Source organism: Osmerus mordax, chromosome 27, assembly GCF_038355195.1.
Source record: "Osmerus mordax isolate fOsmMor3 chromosome 27, fOsmMor3.pri, whole genome shotgun sequence".
NCBI classification, from domain to species: Eukaryota; Metazoa; Chordata; class Actinopteri; order Osmeriformes; family Osmeridae; genus Osmerus; species Osmerus mordax.
In genome coordinates, this window is record NC_090076.1 from 1,450,365 (window position 1) to 1,466,336 (window position 15,972).

The 15,972-nt window shown below is 41.3% G+C and overlaps 1 protein-coding gene across 1 annotated transcript in view; it reads right to left on the minus strand.

Moving 5' to 3' along the window:
- Nucleotides 1–14,022, minus strand: part of rtca (RNA 3'-terminal phosphate cyclase) — a 36,462-nt gene extending 22,440 nt beyond the window's left edge. The window contains exons 1-3 of the mRNA XM_067230686.1: nucleotides 13,765–14,022; nucleotides 13,571–13,671; nucleotides 56–199 (exon numbers count right to left, since the gene is read on the minus strand). Coding sequence (XP_067086787.1) covers nucleotides 56–199; nucleotides 13,571–13,671; nucleotides 13,765–13,797 — 278 coding nt within the window. The 5' untranslated portion in view covers nucleotides 13,798–14,022. The remainder of the gene's footprint in view (nucleotides 1–55; nucleotides 200–13,570; nucleotides 13,672–13,764) is intronic.
- Between the last annotated feature and the right edge of the window lie 1,950 nt (nucleotides 14,023–15,972).

Sequence of the window (15,972 nt, forward strand, 5' to 3'; positions counted from 1 at the left end):
TCTTAAAGTGGGTGGATGTATTGGTAAAATTATAGTAATGAAACAACTGGCTTACCCTGCGGTATGGGTGTCTGCAATGTGACTCCCAGCCTTGATTTTTCCTGGGATGAACACTACTTCTGTTGATCCAACAGTGCCTCCCTCTAACCTGCCCCCACAAATGTCCCTCACCAATTCCAATCCAGACAGATGCTGTGGTCTGGTGAAATGAAGATGGTGGTTAACAGTTAAAATATTTCGACCAGTGGGCAAGAAATTGGTTGAGCTTCACATGTAATACCGTACACCTTAAATTACCGTACAGAGCTTTCAGTGACATGACGCCTACATTTACTGTCCGACTGCATTTTTTCCAGTTAAAAATGGTCTAGATGTATAGAAAAAAACAATTTATATTTAGTGTCTCTCCCCTTTATGTAACCACATTCATTTTCAAAAATCATATGGCATTTCAATTTATTTATTTTTACTGAAAGTGTCAAAATATCATGTGGTGCGACCGGTCAGGCATGACTGCTATTTTGGAAACTTCTGCAAATTTGCTAATAATATATTAAAATGTATTTTCTGCCCTGTTTGGCATAATTTACAAAACACTAGTGTTTTGTAGTGTTATATGAAATTACAGTGCTCTTGTATTGATATTTCTGTCATAATATATAAACAAATTTGCCAGAGTATGCCCATTTTATGAAATATCATGTGGTGCGACCATCAAGAAATTACAATTTTGGAGCTATTATTTTGAATTCCACTGAAAGACAGGAAGTTGTCTACTTAAAGAAGGATGTCCAATCAGTGATCTCAGAACCTGAGCAAGCAACCTCTAAATTGAGCAGCAATGACTGGGAAAAGTTTCTGGGGTTAAAGAAATGCCTATACCCCAATCCCAATGGTCCCATCAGAATGAGTGGGATTACCGTATATTTTATTTTCTACAAACCGCACCCCACCAGGGTGTGTTTGTAAATTGATACGGGAACAATGACACCAAGCAATGCACGAGTATAGGCTATCTTGAAGCATGCTGTTTTGTAACACACTTCGAAAATGAAAGTAATTAAGTGCGTAATGTATGTTTTCTATTGCCCGGGAATTAACTGATATTTACTTTTAGACACGTGAGTTCTAAAAACTTCAAACTTCTAGAACATTCTAACTGAAAATATTCAGTTGGAATGTTCGAAATTGCATATGCGACATTACGCTGTGAGACCCGCATTTGAACGATCACATATGTGCAACGCTACTCCTTAACGGGTTAAATAGCATTCACGAAAAAAGTATTTCTACTGTTGTTTTGTAGTAAAATTAGCAATTTGATGTTTAAAAAAAGTGTTGTGTTTGTTGTTCTTTTCTAGCCTGGAAATCCAGACCCAAATCCAAAAGATTAAGGGTCTGGCTATGAGTAATGAAAATGGCCCAACTTAAGGGGTAGCACCAAGCATGCATTTTAAAATATCATTGCACGAATTGGATAACAGTACGACCAATGTTTACTGACTGATTCAGGACTTCGACCTCACAGCGCCTCTGGCCCACCTATCAGATACACCGATCTGATTGGTGCAGATCGGCTCCAAGGGAATGGGTAATGAGCATCATCACTCGCTGAGCAAGTTCAAATTGTACTCTTGCGAGAACTCTGGATTTCAAGGATAGTTCTTTCCAACAATCCTTGTTGTACATTTACATTTGTCATTTAGCAGACGCTCTTATCCAGAGCAACTTACAGTAAGTACAGGGACATTCTCCCCGAGGCAAGCAGGGTGAAGTGCCTTGCCCAAGCACACAACGTCATTGCACGGCCGGGAATCGAACCAACAACCTTCTGATTAATAGCCCGACTCCCTAACCGCTCAGCCATTTGACCCCCCTGTTGTTCTTTTAATCTCTCATGAAATGTTTACAAAATGCCATGAATGGTCTATTCTCTTAAGCGGTTTGTGATTGTGTTTTTATTTTATGAAAGTGGTATATTAAATGAAAATTTAATGTTTGCCTTCACTGAAATCAGTTCGATTTGAATAAAAATCTGTTTTAGATTTTTGCATGCAACTTATTGCTTCCTAATCTATTGATTTTTGACAATATATGGTTGCCCCTGATTTGGTGTGACCAGAAATGGCAATAACCGTATTAAAATAAAAACGCAATATGTAATTTCTGAGGCTAAAATATTAATCTCTGATCGAGTATGCTGAAGGGAATTATATTGTTTAGACATTCAGACATTCAGTTTTGTGCGATTCACAGGAAAAATGTGTATGTTAACTACATGTAGGTAGGTGACTGTTATAGAACAAAAACAAACTATAGAATTTCAGAAGAAATCCAAATAATTTGTTTCTACAGACTTCATATTACTGAGAACTTGTAAAATAAATGTAAATGAGTTCAGGAAATATGTTCATTATTTAAATAATTCACGGTCGCACCAACTAACATTTTTAAAAGGTCATGGCCAATTCATGAACATGAAAAAACAAAAATAAGTTTAAATAATTGTTTTATATACATTCATACATACACACCATTGTTAATGTTTGAACATATGAAATACAAATTTATATTTATTGTATTTTAAAATTGGCCTGTTAAATCCTTTAACGTCATTGACCTCAATCTACGCAAACATAAGCATGCAATCTTACGCAGTCGTTTTCGGGTTTTACTATTTAGTTTTATATGAAAACCTTCAACGTTTAGCCTACAAAGACTTGAATGTCAAAAGTGTAGCACTGAAGAGTTTAGCGATGCAATCAAAGATGCAAGGTTAGCCATACCGCCCAGCCTTAGTTTGAATTCTTTCAAACTCAAGCCAAAGGTTTGCAAAACTTACCTACCCTATATTTAACAAGTAATTCCAAAATTGAATTAAAAATTCAAAACATGTATTGTAAAATCTAACTACTGGTGAAAATATAAACAGTTTGACTTACAAATGCTTCCCTACATCATGTGGCAGAAACACTGCAATAAGTCGCTTAGCTTAGCACGTTTGCAAACAAGACATTTGTTGACCTGCATAGCAACATTTACCAAGGTATTTAAGGTCGTAACATTGTAGCCTGGGAACCAGACAAATCTGCAAGTTCAGGTTTCATTTGCTCTGGCATATAGCCTTTGTCTGGCTACCCTCCCGTTCAGACCATAGACCAAGCATCACAGCTGTTTAAAGACGGCGTACCGTTCTATTTCAAGTACTAATAGGCGCATTAAAGCTTGCAAAACTGAGATATGGTCAGCACCATGTTGAAATGCCGGATTGTCCAGTCTTGAGCAATACACTGGCTTGATATGCTCTTGGCATAATTATAAGTGTTTTTGTTGATGTAAGAAAAGACATCAACAAAAAAAAATATATATATTGGAGCGAAGAACTTCTCCCTATTATTGGACCACCCATGCTTAGTATTATTAATGAATCTATTGTAACTGGCCAAGTCCCCAACGATTTCAAACAAGCTATTATTAAGCCCCTTCTTAAAAAACCAAACCTGGATCCAGGTTGTCTTAGCAATTACAGGCCAATTTCAAATTTGCCATTTCTCTCAATTTTTTTTGAAAAGGATTGCACAACAGCTCACTGAGCACCTCTCCTCAAATCAGCTTTATGAACCTCTCCAGTCTGGATTTCGTCTCCACCACAGCACTGAAACTGCATTAGCCAAGGTAGTCAATGATCTATTATTAGCCTCTGACGCGGGCTCTATCTCTGTCCTGGTTCTTCTAGACCTAAGTGCAGCTTTTGACACTGTGGATCATGAGATTCTCCTGGAACGTATGGAGAACTATGTTGGGATTTCTGGTACATTTACATTTAGCAGACACTCTTATCCAGAGCGACTTACAGTAAGTACAGGGACATTCCCCCGAGGCAAGTAGGGTGAAGTGCCTTGCCCAAGGACACAACGTCATCTGGCACAGCCGGGAATCGAACTGGCAACCTTCTGATTACAAGCCCGCTTCCCTAACCGCTCAGCCACCTGACTCTCCATGGTACGTCACTTAAGTGGTTTAGATCGTATCTATCTGATAGTGAACATATTGTGATCTATGATGGCTGCTCACCAGGAGCTCCACTGTAAAATACGGAGTACCGCAGGGCTCAGTTCTAGGCCCTCTGTTATTTTCACTCTATATGTTGCCTTTAGGAAACATAATTAGAAGCTCTGGGGTAAATTGTTTCTGGGTAAATTGTTTCTGGGTTAAGAACTTGGAAATTTCCTTCTTAATTCGGATAAAACCGAGGTTCAAATTTTCGGTCCTAAAAAATACAGAAATAATTTATCCAATCTGACCTTAGACCTAGACAGCGTCAAAGTCTCTCAAAGCCAGCTGGTAAAACATTTGAGTCACAATGGACCCAGACCTTTCCTTTGAGTACCATATTAAGCAAATTACCAGAACTGCATTTTTCCATCTACGTAATATTGCCAAAATACGAAAATTCCTCTCAAAGGATGATGCGGAAAAACTAATACATGCATTTGTTACGTCCCGATTGGACTACTGCAATGTGTTGTTCTCTGGCCTCCCAATTACCTACCTAAAAAATTTACTGCGGGTGCAAAATGCTGCTGCTAGACTATTGACCAGAACAAGAAAGTTTGATCACATAACATCTACTCTTGTCTCTCTACACTGGCTCCCTATCCAAGCCAGAGCTGACTTCAAAGTTCTACTACTAACATACAAATCTCTGCATGGATTGGCACCACTGTACCTCTCCAGTCTCCTTGCACCCTATTGCCCCGCAAGGACACTTAGATCTCAAGATGCCGGCTATCTGGTGGTTCCCAAAATTAAGAAAAAAACAGCTGGAGGGAGGGCGTTCTCATATAGAGCACCTCTTCTCTGGAACAAATTACCTGTTTCAATTAAGGAGGCTGATACTGTTTCGACATTCAAAATTAGGTTAAAAACGTTATTGTTTAGTCAATTCTACGATTGTTAAAGGTAAGTATGTGTGTATTTACTTCTATGTAAATCTGGGGTGTGTGTATCACATGTAACCTTTAAATTGTAATTATAGCTTATATGTTCCCATTGCCCCATCTGGATGTTACATCTAGATGTTACAAATAAAGTCAATCTGTTACTGTATATTGTCACTGTTATAGTTTCCGTTGCTGTATATTGTTACTGTTATTGTTTCTGTTACTAGTTGGAGGCAACGGGGGACGGGTTGCTTCCATCCTTATTCTATAAGTATAACTTCTTTTAGAGTTCTTTCCCCTGGAACAGATTTCATGTTTCAACCGAGGGGGGCTGTCACTGTCTTGGTGTGTGGGGCTGCATCAAATACCCCTTTTTTGCTCTGTTAAATTGCTGCACCAGTCCACACTTGACCGGTGGGGATCTCATTCTATTATGACTAACTGTTAGCTGCTCCTGGCATTCTCTAATCCCTGCTCTCCTCTCTCTGTCCCCCCCCCACACACATCCCTTGTGGTGTGGGGGGTTTGAGCTGTCAGCACCTGCCTGGTCGTCGGTCGGCCAACGCTGGACCTGGTCGCGAGTCTCCCGGTCCTGTCCTACATCTATAAAGTTGAACAATGGATTTTGGTGTTTCAAAACCCATTGACACTGTATGACTGTTTAGCCTGTGTTCTGCTCCTCTCTCTCACCAACCGTCTCTGGAGGAGGGGATCCCTCTCTGAATTGCTCCTCCCAAGGTTTCTTCCTGTTGGGAGTTTTTCTGGGAGTTTTTCCTTGTCTTCCTTGAGGGTTTAGGTTGGTTGAGGGGAAGTTCTATGGGTGTATGTGAAGCCCTCTGTGACATGCTTGCGTGTAAAAAGGGCTATACAAATAAATTTGATTTGATTCAAGAACAAGAAATTGTAGTTTTTGATTTTGATTGAGAGATTTAGATTTTTTGTTTATGGAGTCAATCTAACTAAATCCAGGAATCTCTCCAATCTGCAGATTGCTTAATACTTATAAACTCAAAACTAATCTACCGTATTTACATGGCTGATGAAAATGAATATTACACTAATATTTCCATCTACATGCAGCCGTCTATTCTCCAATAAATGTAAAACGCCCCTTTGACGTAGGCCTATCCTACAGAGGAATTTCCCTCCTTTTCAAACTGCAGTCATTTTGCTCCCGTGGTGTATCCTTATTGTCGCCAACCTACCTAATTCATTGATTCTACCACCTTCTTGAAAAGGTTCGATACTTTACACATATCTAAATACCTGTTTAAATCTAAGTTTTTCATTTTGTTTAAAAGCAGGTGTGTCATCTATAGTACTATTTGGGTGTGTGCATGCCAGTATACATACAAAGACTTAAATATATATATCGGCATATCCCACATCTTAATCAGAAAAGGCTAAATTTTGAATATTGCTCAACTCAGAATATCCAAACAGAAATTGCTGTTTACGTGACATGGGGCCTGTACTACGAATCAAGATCAACATGCTCTGGATTACTTTCAGTTGCCCGGCTACACGAAGCCTAACAATCGCAATCACGATAAGCGCTATCACAATGGCGTTTAACAACTCTCTAACTCAACCCAGATCTTTCCCATCTAGAGACGTGCACTTTCACATAAAGGGGCGGTGTTTGCACCGTAAGTCCAATCGCAAACATGGACAAAATATATTTAATGCAGGAGAAGCAGACAATAATCTTACAAACTTTGTCTACTCCTCCTGCGTGAAATATTGTAATACAAACATATCAGGAATACAGACATATACAGTCAAAAATCAACAAAGTCGCTGCTGCCAAGCTGGCATAAAATAGCAGACGCTGTAAATGCGTACGCTACATGACTTATTGATATCACCGCCCCAGGCACAAGATGTGACCATAATTACACTTGTGCATTCCATAACATTAAACCTTTGTTGCTGTATTATTTTAGTTGCAAACCTGGCAGTGGCAAACGATCGTGGGAGAAAATAAAAATATAAAAATATAATTCAAAACGGTAAGTAGCAGTAGGCTAGCTCATATTTTAAGGTCGACAAGTACAAGGCTTAATTGCCTGAGTCAGTCCCTTTTGTAGGATATTGGTATAAAAAGGGCCTATAGAACAATGAAATTGCTTGCAGCCAACAGGAAGAAAAATTAAGCAAAGAACTGGAGGGGGCCCTCCTCCACAGGACTTCACTCCTGCTGAGGAGCTGGCCCTCTCCAGCAATCGGGGTCGCCCCATGATGGAAGGAGTGGAAGGGGCATTTCTTCAGACCCTGGTGGCAGCAGCTCTGAAACGCTGGGATTCCAAAATCGTCCGGGATTTTGCCTTGTCGGATATTTGTGTTTCTCTGGGTCTTTCACAAACTAGTCATTACGCCATTACACGTTTTGGAAAGGGTATCTCTCCCTTCCGTTCCACCTCAGTGTTTCCTCTGTTAAATTTCTGCAGCCACGGTATCAGAAATTGTTAGAGTGCATGTCAGAGAATTGCACGGACACGCGCTTCACACCGCAGTTGATATTGCGTGTGTGCGTCCTTGAGAACTGTAAGTCGTATAACTTATGTTGTAAGTTCATTTAACCCTTGTGTTATCTTCGGGTCATTCTGACCCATCAGTCATTGTGACCCGTCGTATTGCTACAAATTTACCTCATACAAAAACAAAGTGAAGCATTTTCTTTTAACTGTCGGGCTGTCTCAGACCCCCCACATTGGAATGGTTAAAAGAAAATTATTTTTATTTGTTTTTGTATTGGGTAAAATTGGGTAAACACAACGATGGTTCGTTATGAACCTTTGGGTCATGTGACCCGAAGGCAGCACGAGGGTTAAGCCTGTTATTGTATTTGTATATAGTACTTGCAAATTTAAATTAAGGTAACTTGTGATTTTCGTTGTTTGTATTCTTCACCTGCTAGCTAAATTCGATAGCGATTGCTGCCTTTGCTCACGTTTGTATTTTAGGTGCATTATTCTGCACTATTATTACTAACCCTGCTCCGAAATATAGGGTTAGAACTTTGTTTGGGGGGGGGGGGAGGGGGGGATTCGATACTTAGCCATTTCCAATCTGGCAACACTGAGCACCTTGCCGCTTTTATTATCATTATTGCTTTAATATATGGGGAGGCCTGAAAAGTGTCTTCATTTTCTTATATGTGGCCATATAAATATTTTTTTTTTTTCGAATTTTATCATTATTGCTTTAATATATGGACAAGACACATTAAACAACCACTGAAAGCCACAGAAGCACTGGACTAAATGCCACAAAAGATTTGTTTTACATTTGCACTTTTGTTAAGGTTCAATAAATAAATGATCATAATAAATGATCTCCGGTGTTTACCTACATCTTTAACACCTCCCTTGAGACATGCCATGTGCCAGCCTGTCTCAAGTCCTCCACTATCATCCCTGTGCCCAAAAAGCCAAGGCCAACAGGACATAATGACTACAGACCCGTCGCCCTGACCTCTGTGGTAATGAAGTCTTTCGAGCGCCTGGTGCTGGCACACCTTAAATCCATCACTGACCCTCTACTGGACCCCCTGCAGTTTGCCTACAGAGCCAACAGGTCTGTGGACGATGCAGTTAACATGGCCCTCCACTTCACCCTACAGCACCTGGACTCCCCAGCATCCTATGCCAGGATCCTGTTAGTGGACTTCAGCTCTGCCTTCAATACCATCATCCCCGCCCTGCTTCAGGACAAGCTCTCCCAGCTGAACGTGCCTGATTCCACCTGCAGGTGGATCACAGACTTCCTGTCTGACAGGAAGCAGTGCGTTAAGCTGGGAACACAAGTCTCTGACTCCCGGTCCATCAGCACCGGATCACCTCAGGGCTGCGTCCTTTCTCCTCTGCTCTTTTCCCTGTACACCAACAGTTGCACCTCCAGTCATCCGTCCGTCAAACTCCTGAAGTTTGCGGACGACACCACCCTTATTGGGCTCATCTCTGGTGGAGACGAGTCTGATTATAGGTGGGAAGCGGCCAACCTGGTGACCTGGTGCAGCCAGAACAACTTAGAGCTCAATGCTCTTAAGACAGTGGAGATGGTTGTGGACTTCAGGAGGAACACAGCCCCACTCACCCCCATCACCCTGTGTGACTCACCAGTCAACACTGTGGAGTCCTTCCGCTTCCTGGGCACTACATTTACATTTAGTCATTTAGCAGACGCTCTTATCCAGAGCGACTTACAGTAAGTACAGGGACATTCCCCCGAGGCAAGTAGGGTAAAGTGCCTTGCCCAGGGACACAACGTCATTTTGCACGGCCGGGGAATCGAACTGGCAACCTTCAGATTACTAGCCCGATTCCCTAACCGCTCAGCCACCCGACTCCCTCCCTCCCACCCGACTCCCTCTGGAGTCGGGTGGGAGGGAGGGAGGTCCTCTTGGGAGGGAGGACCTCCCTCTTGGGAGGGAGGTCCTCTTGGTCCACTTGAGGTCCTCTCCCAGGACCTCAAGTGGGAACTGAACATCAGCTCCCTCATCAAGAAAGCACAACAGAGGATGTACTTCCTTCGACAGCTGAAGAAGTTCAACCTGCCAAAGACAATGATGGTGCACTTCTACTCAGCCATCATTGAGTCCATCCTCACCTCCTCCATCACCGTCTGGTACGCTGCTGCCACTGCCAAGGACAAGAGCAGACTGCAGCGTATCATCCGCACTGCTGAGAAGGTGATTGGCTGCAATCTGCCTACCCTCGAAGACCTGCACACCTCGAGGACCCTGAGGCGAGCGAGGAAGATTGTGGCCAACTCCTCCCACCCTGGACACTCCCTGTTTCAGTCACTCCCCTCCGGCAGAAGGCTGCGGTCCATCAGGACCAATACCTCACGCCACATTCCCTTCCGCTGTTGGCCTCTTCAACAAGGCCAAGGGACCACACTGACTAATGACTTCTTGCTTAAAACACACTGCTTTTTGCACTGCATTACAACATGGTATCTTGTACATTTGTATTTTTATATTGTAATTCAATAACTTATATTTTATTGTATATTTAATTCTATTCTAATCCCACTTAGTACTGCTAGTTTATGTACCCTTAGTATAGTTAGTCCACATATTTAAATTTTAGGTATATGTTTATTGTATGCACCTTCCTGCCAAAGCAAATTCCTTGTCTGTGCAAACTTTCATGGCGAATAAATCCCATTCTGATTCTGATATAGCCATCATTACACAATATTGTAATTTCATTTGTGACATTTGTATGCATTCACATGGTCATGGGGCGGCATGCAATACAGTACCACCGCCGCGATGAAGTGTCCTCTTTTTCGCAAACTCAAAGCTGGTCACCCGAATTGTGACGTTAGTGACTGTAGCTAGCTAGTTAGCCACCGTTAGCTTCACTTTTCTCAACAAAAACTTAAATTAAGCCTAAACTGTGCAACGGGACGAAAAATCCAATACAAGCAATGCAATCCAAGACAAACATTTTGACACCGACATTTTGTATTTAGTGCAAAAACTGAGAGACAAGTTTGGGGGGGGGGGGGGGGGGGGGGGAATAAATAATAAATATATATGAGAGAGAATATAGGTTGTGCCTTGTCAGAGGCAAACACCCAATAAAGAATACATATATTCATTTGAGTCAGGTGGCTGAGCGGTTAGGGAATCGGGCTAGTAATCTGAAGGTTGCCAGTTTGATTCCCGGCCGTGGCACATGACGTTGTGTCCTTGGGCAAGGCACTTCACCCTACTTGCCTCAGGGGAATGTCCCTGTACTTACTGTAAGTCGCTCTAGATAAGAGCGTCTGCTAAATGACTAAATGTAAATAATGTAAATTTGAGTCACATGACGTCACTGTAGCTTGGGGCCGCCATCTTACCGACCCAGTCTCAGTCATGCCTGCAATATGTTGCGCAGTAGGCTACAACAACAGCCGAAAGAGTAACCCCGGACTGGTATTTCATTCTATATCTAAAGACAAATTCTCCTACTATTGTTATAATGGATAGCATAATAATAGTTGGAGTCTTCTGTAGGCCTCATTTCCCTTCCCTTCATGTTCTTCCAATGAGTATAAACACATCTCAGGGCTCGACACATCTCATCCGCTTGTCCGGGACAAGTTATACCTCAAACATAATAAAATCCCATGTTACTTAACGTTATGTGCAGTGCCACTCATTACATCTATTTAACTGATTTTAAAGTTGCTCGCTTTTCTCCTATGTGTTTCGGTGAAGTTGATAATTTCATCCCAAGTCTCCCAGAAGGTCCGGGAGTCGCCCGCAGTTCAATAGCGGCTCCCTGACGCCCGCAAATGCTCGACAAATTCAAGTAAATCGGGGATTTTGTATTTCGAGCGAGAGACTGTCCAATGTTCATTTCTGGTAGAGATAGGTGCATATCGCACGTCCTGATTGCGTCGGGGGGGGGGGGTGTACGTGCAGGTTGAGGGGGTACATCATGCGTCCGGATTGCGTCACGGAAATGAGTCTCTGCAGGTTGGGATGTCCGGCGCTCCGACTCGGGCGCTCACTGGCAGTGTTCACAATGTTGTATTTTTCTCCATTCTACACCAAAAACATCAGGGAGGACTGCTTTTTGTAGATACGAGCCTGCCGAAGATAGCCATAATCTTGGATTTCTTTAACCGAGCCCGTTTCATTCCTCATTTGCCTGAGAAAGCGACCTCCATTAGCCAGGCTAGTTTTGCCCGTTTCACTTGGCCAGGCTATTTAAAGGTCTCGGACAAGTGACTTTTGTGCATGGAACGCAAGTGCCCCAAAAGTTAATGTCAAGCCCTGCATCTGACATTAAAGAACATTGGGCCTCATTCTCGAACGCAGTTAACCCTCGTGCTGCCTTCGGGTCACATGACCCAAAGGTTCATAACGAACCATCATTGTGTTTACCCAATTTTACCCAATACAAAAACAAATAAAAATAATTTTCTTTTAACCATTCCAATGTGGGGGGTCTGAGACAGCCCGACAGTTAAAAGAAAATGCTTCACTTTGTTTTTGTATGAGGTAAATCTGTCGCAATACGACGGTGGGTCACAATGACTGATGGGTCAGAATGACCCGAAGATAACACAAGGGTTAAGAAGAATTTAAGAAGGAATTTCTTCTGAATTGGATTTAGGAAAACATTTGGCATTCATTAAAGTTCTCTCATCTGGGATTTGTTCTGAACTTCAGAAGACTTTCCGAACTCGAAATAGCAGTCGTAAATCGGCCAGAGTTGTCTCAAATGCGATTCCTTAAAAAAACACAAGAGGAATCGCATTTAAGAAAACTCTCTGTGTTAGAAGTGTTAATGAATTTGTGAGAAATCGTTGGTGATTGCGTTCACATCAACTCTACAGACATCCTCGGATTAAAATATTTATAATAATTTACTTTGCTTAGTGTGCACTGTTAGATCCAGTGGAGAACAATTCCACTGCTCATCTTACTGGTATGATGTTGTATGTGACAAATAAAACCTTTAAATTGCACTTGGACTCATATAAATTCAACCAGGCCATCCAATCATCACTGATCACTCCACCTATTTAAAGGGACGAGTGTGAACCCTAGGCATACAATATGGCACAATTGCTTTTCGTTTGGACATAACGTGCATTCCTGTTGCTTTCCTAATTGTGTCGATTCTGACTGCACACGTCACTGCTGTTGCGTGCCCTTATAAGGAGCTGTCGGGGCGTGTATGTATGCAAATTCAGGAGAAACTTCAGAAAACTTTCGGGGGAGCACAGCTCAGAAAACTTCTGCTGCGTAGGAACACATCTTCAAGCGTTCATGAATTTGGCGGACGTCTTGCTAGCCCGTAAGAAACATTTCAGAAGAAACTTGTTGTTGTTCGAGAATGAGGCCCAACGTCCAGATTAATGACAGCTAGCAGTGAGCTAAGTGGCACTAAGATGAGTGCTAGCTAGCTGTTAGCCACTTAGCTAACAACTCGCTACCTAGTCAGAGTAAACTACCACCAAAATCATAATTTTTTATTTATTTTACTTACTTTTAATACTTAAATTTCCCATGATTAAATACAAGTCCTTGGTGGCCAGGTGCCGCACTTTCACATCATTCACCCATCCAGCCACAGCATATTGATAAGCATCTGTACTCTTGAAAGCCTTCAAGGTATCCCCACTGTATGGGGAGGGTTATGTACAAGATAAATGTGTATAGCTCGCTCTGTCATGGAAAGCCAATTGGGGCAAGCCTTGAGCAGATAATAAGGAACCAAAGAAAACTGGGGGTAACAAATAGGCTAAGGATCGCAGCTTAAAATTGTTTTTTTTCCGACTTATCTCTGTCTCACTTTCTCATTGAAATCGGCAGTGTGGGCGGCCATACTGGGCGAGATCGGTAGTGCATATGGCGGCGGTCTGTTTGGAAGTGACGTAGGTGGCATCTATGTTGTGCCTTGTCAGGGTGAAGCACACCCAATGAAATAGCCTGAGGAGAGCTCTACTGGTAGGCTAACTTTAGCACACAAATACGGCACAAAGAAAATTTGCATTAAAATAAAGCGACACTGAATTAAATGACTTAAAACGGTACAGAAACCGTAAACATGTGGGAGATTATGTGGACACATTTTATACTTCCACATCATTATAATCCAACATGCATTCTTTACCTTAATCCTGGCGTGCTTCTACCTGCGCGGATCTTGTTGATTGTAATCGACGTGCCACTGATGCAACTCAACGAAGCTGATAGTCTTACAACTTGTCCGCCCTAAAAACACAAGCAAAAAATAAAATGGCTAAATACTAGAACATATATTTATTGTTTACAAATAATTCTTCATTTGAAATGAACGATACCTACACCCTCCATGATACTTCCGTCAATTTCAGCCATTCTTGAACAGAACGGTATCTAACTTTTATCAAACACCGTGCTAAAATTTGATGACGTTCGCAGCCTTCGTACACCGGCTGGACCCTGTCCTTTCTGGCAAACTACTCTGCAGGATTGAAAAACACGAACTACTCCACAGTTAACACAAACTAAGGAGTCGCAAATGAAACGATTATTCCCCAAATCTAAACAATGCCGTAATGTGGTTGAAATCCAACAAGACCGTGTCAATTGTGTTCTTCTTCTTCTTTCCAGTAGAACCACCATTGAGAGGTGCACTACCGCCACCTACTGTTCGGGAGTGTCAGGGTATCAAATATTATGGTATGGAAGCCCGTAGGGGACTATATTTAAATGACAATGCAATTTCGTCATTTTCAATTTATGTAAGTGTTATTTGAGACAATATTAAAATGAAAATGCATTGGTATTTTCACATCATATAGGAGTTCTATGACAATATTAAAATTAAAATTGAATAACGGTTTGACATTTAATTTTCAAAGATGAACCCCTCCTTACAGTGGACTAGCTATATTCAAATGTTGATGCAAATGTGAAAATTAAAATGCAATATAACCAATGTTTGCATTGTACTGACATCTTATTGACATGACTCTTCCAATCGACAGGCTGATAATCTTCCAAAACCAGATCAAATTAAACAAACCCAGAACAATATCCAAGAAACACTCAGAAGGATGTTTAAATATGATTTAATACAGTTTATAATGACCAGGAGCAATATGTCCAGACACATTCAACACTGAAGGAGTCTTTGACTGAAAAGAATCTTTGTGTCTATTCCAATATGTAATGATGGTATTCAATGACACAAATCTATGTTCTAGAAAGAGTGGTCTGGAGTCGCAGAGGTCCAATAATATCAGCTTTAATGCAGCAGTTGGAAATCAACAAGTACAGAGCTCTGGGGTTGTCTAAGTTTCCCTACCCGCAACAGAGTTTGGGCTGGTTCACAAAGTCCAACTGGCTATCTTTCCCTGCCCCAGAATGTTATACAGTGCAATTAAAACACAAAGATGAAAAAGGGTTGAGTTTGTTCTCTCGTGCATCAGGGAGATGTTCTTGCCTACGCGTCCCACCTTCTCGGGTGCCATCTCCACCCGGTTTCAAGGTTGTTTCTGAAAATGAAGAGATAGAGACACAAAGAACAGCCTGCTTCCCACACTCAGTGTGAGACCCAATGTTTAAGCCTGAGCACACTTCTAAGTTTCATAAGCAAACTTTAATAAGCACAATACATAACTTTAAGACATGCATCCTTCATAAAGTCGTACAAACATTGTTCCTGTTGTTGTATTCACTCGTGCACAGTGCCTGTGAAGCATTCGGTGATTAAGATGCCACAAATATTAATAACTGGGATTATAGATAGTGCCGTGCCCGTGATGCAGCTGGTGATTACAGTTCTAGAATTGTGCTGTAATGTATTATACATTCTTTAACACTTTCTGTAACTCAGCTAAAGTTAGCATGACCAGTTAAAAACAGTTTCTTCACACAGATGCTTCCATTCATATGAAGCCAGGAAGAATGCTGGACAAGGCATTCTTCTTCCAGATTACCCAGTGTGGAATTTACCAAACGAACAGTCCAACACATTTTCCACTCACAGTTAAAACATCACTATAATGCAGAAAGGACTTTGATTCATTTTAATTTGAGTTGATACATTAGACCCCAACAAGGACATGCAATTGCAAATGTGACGTGACTGTAATTAAAGAAATTCATCCATCATTGTCGTTTTGAGCATTTGAATGATCATTTGAGCATTTGATGCACATTTTCAAATATGACAGTGTAGCACTTGGTAGTACAATGAAAATGACTAATCAATGCTAATCAAATTGACTGGGAGAATAAATGCATTCCCGTATGGAAAAAGTATTTGAAAAAAATATATTTATTGATTTGAGCATTTCATTTATTGTTTGGGAATTCTATTGATCATTTGAATTTTGTTAGGTGAAAAACGTTTTGCCCCTTGTGTTCCAAAACATTAACATACATTTGTAAAGAAGAGGTGGCCTTCAGGCGTACTGTTTCGTCATCATAGAAAGAATGAAATTGTATGTTTTTGGCCGTGTTCATGAACACATCCTAATACCAATACCACCATACAATACAGTGTACCAGAAACTTTAGTATGGT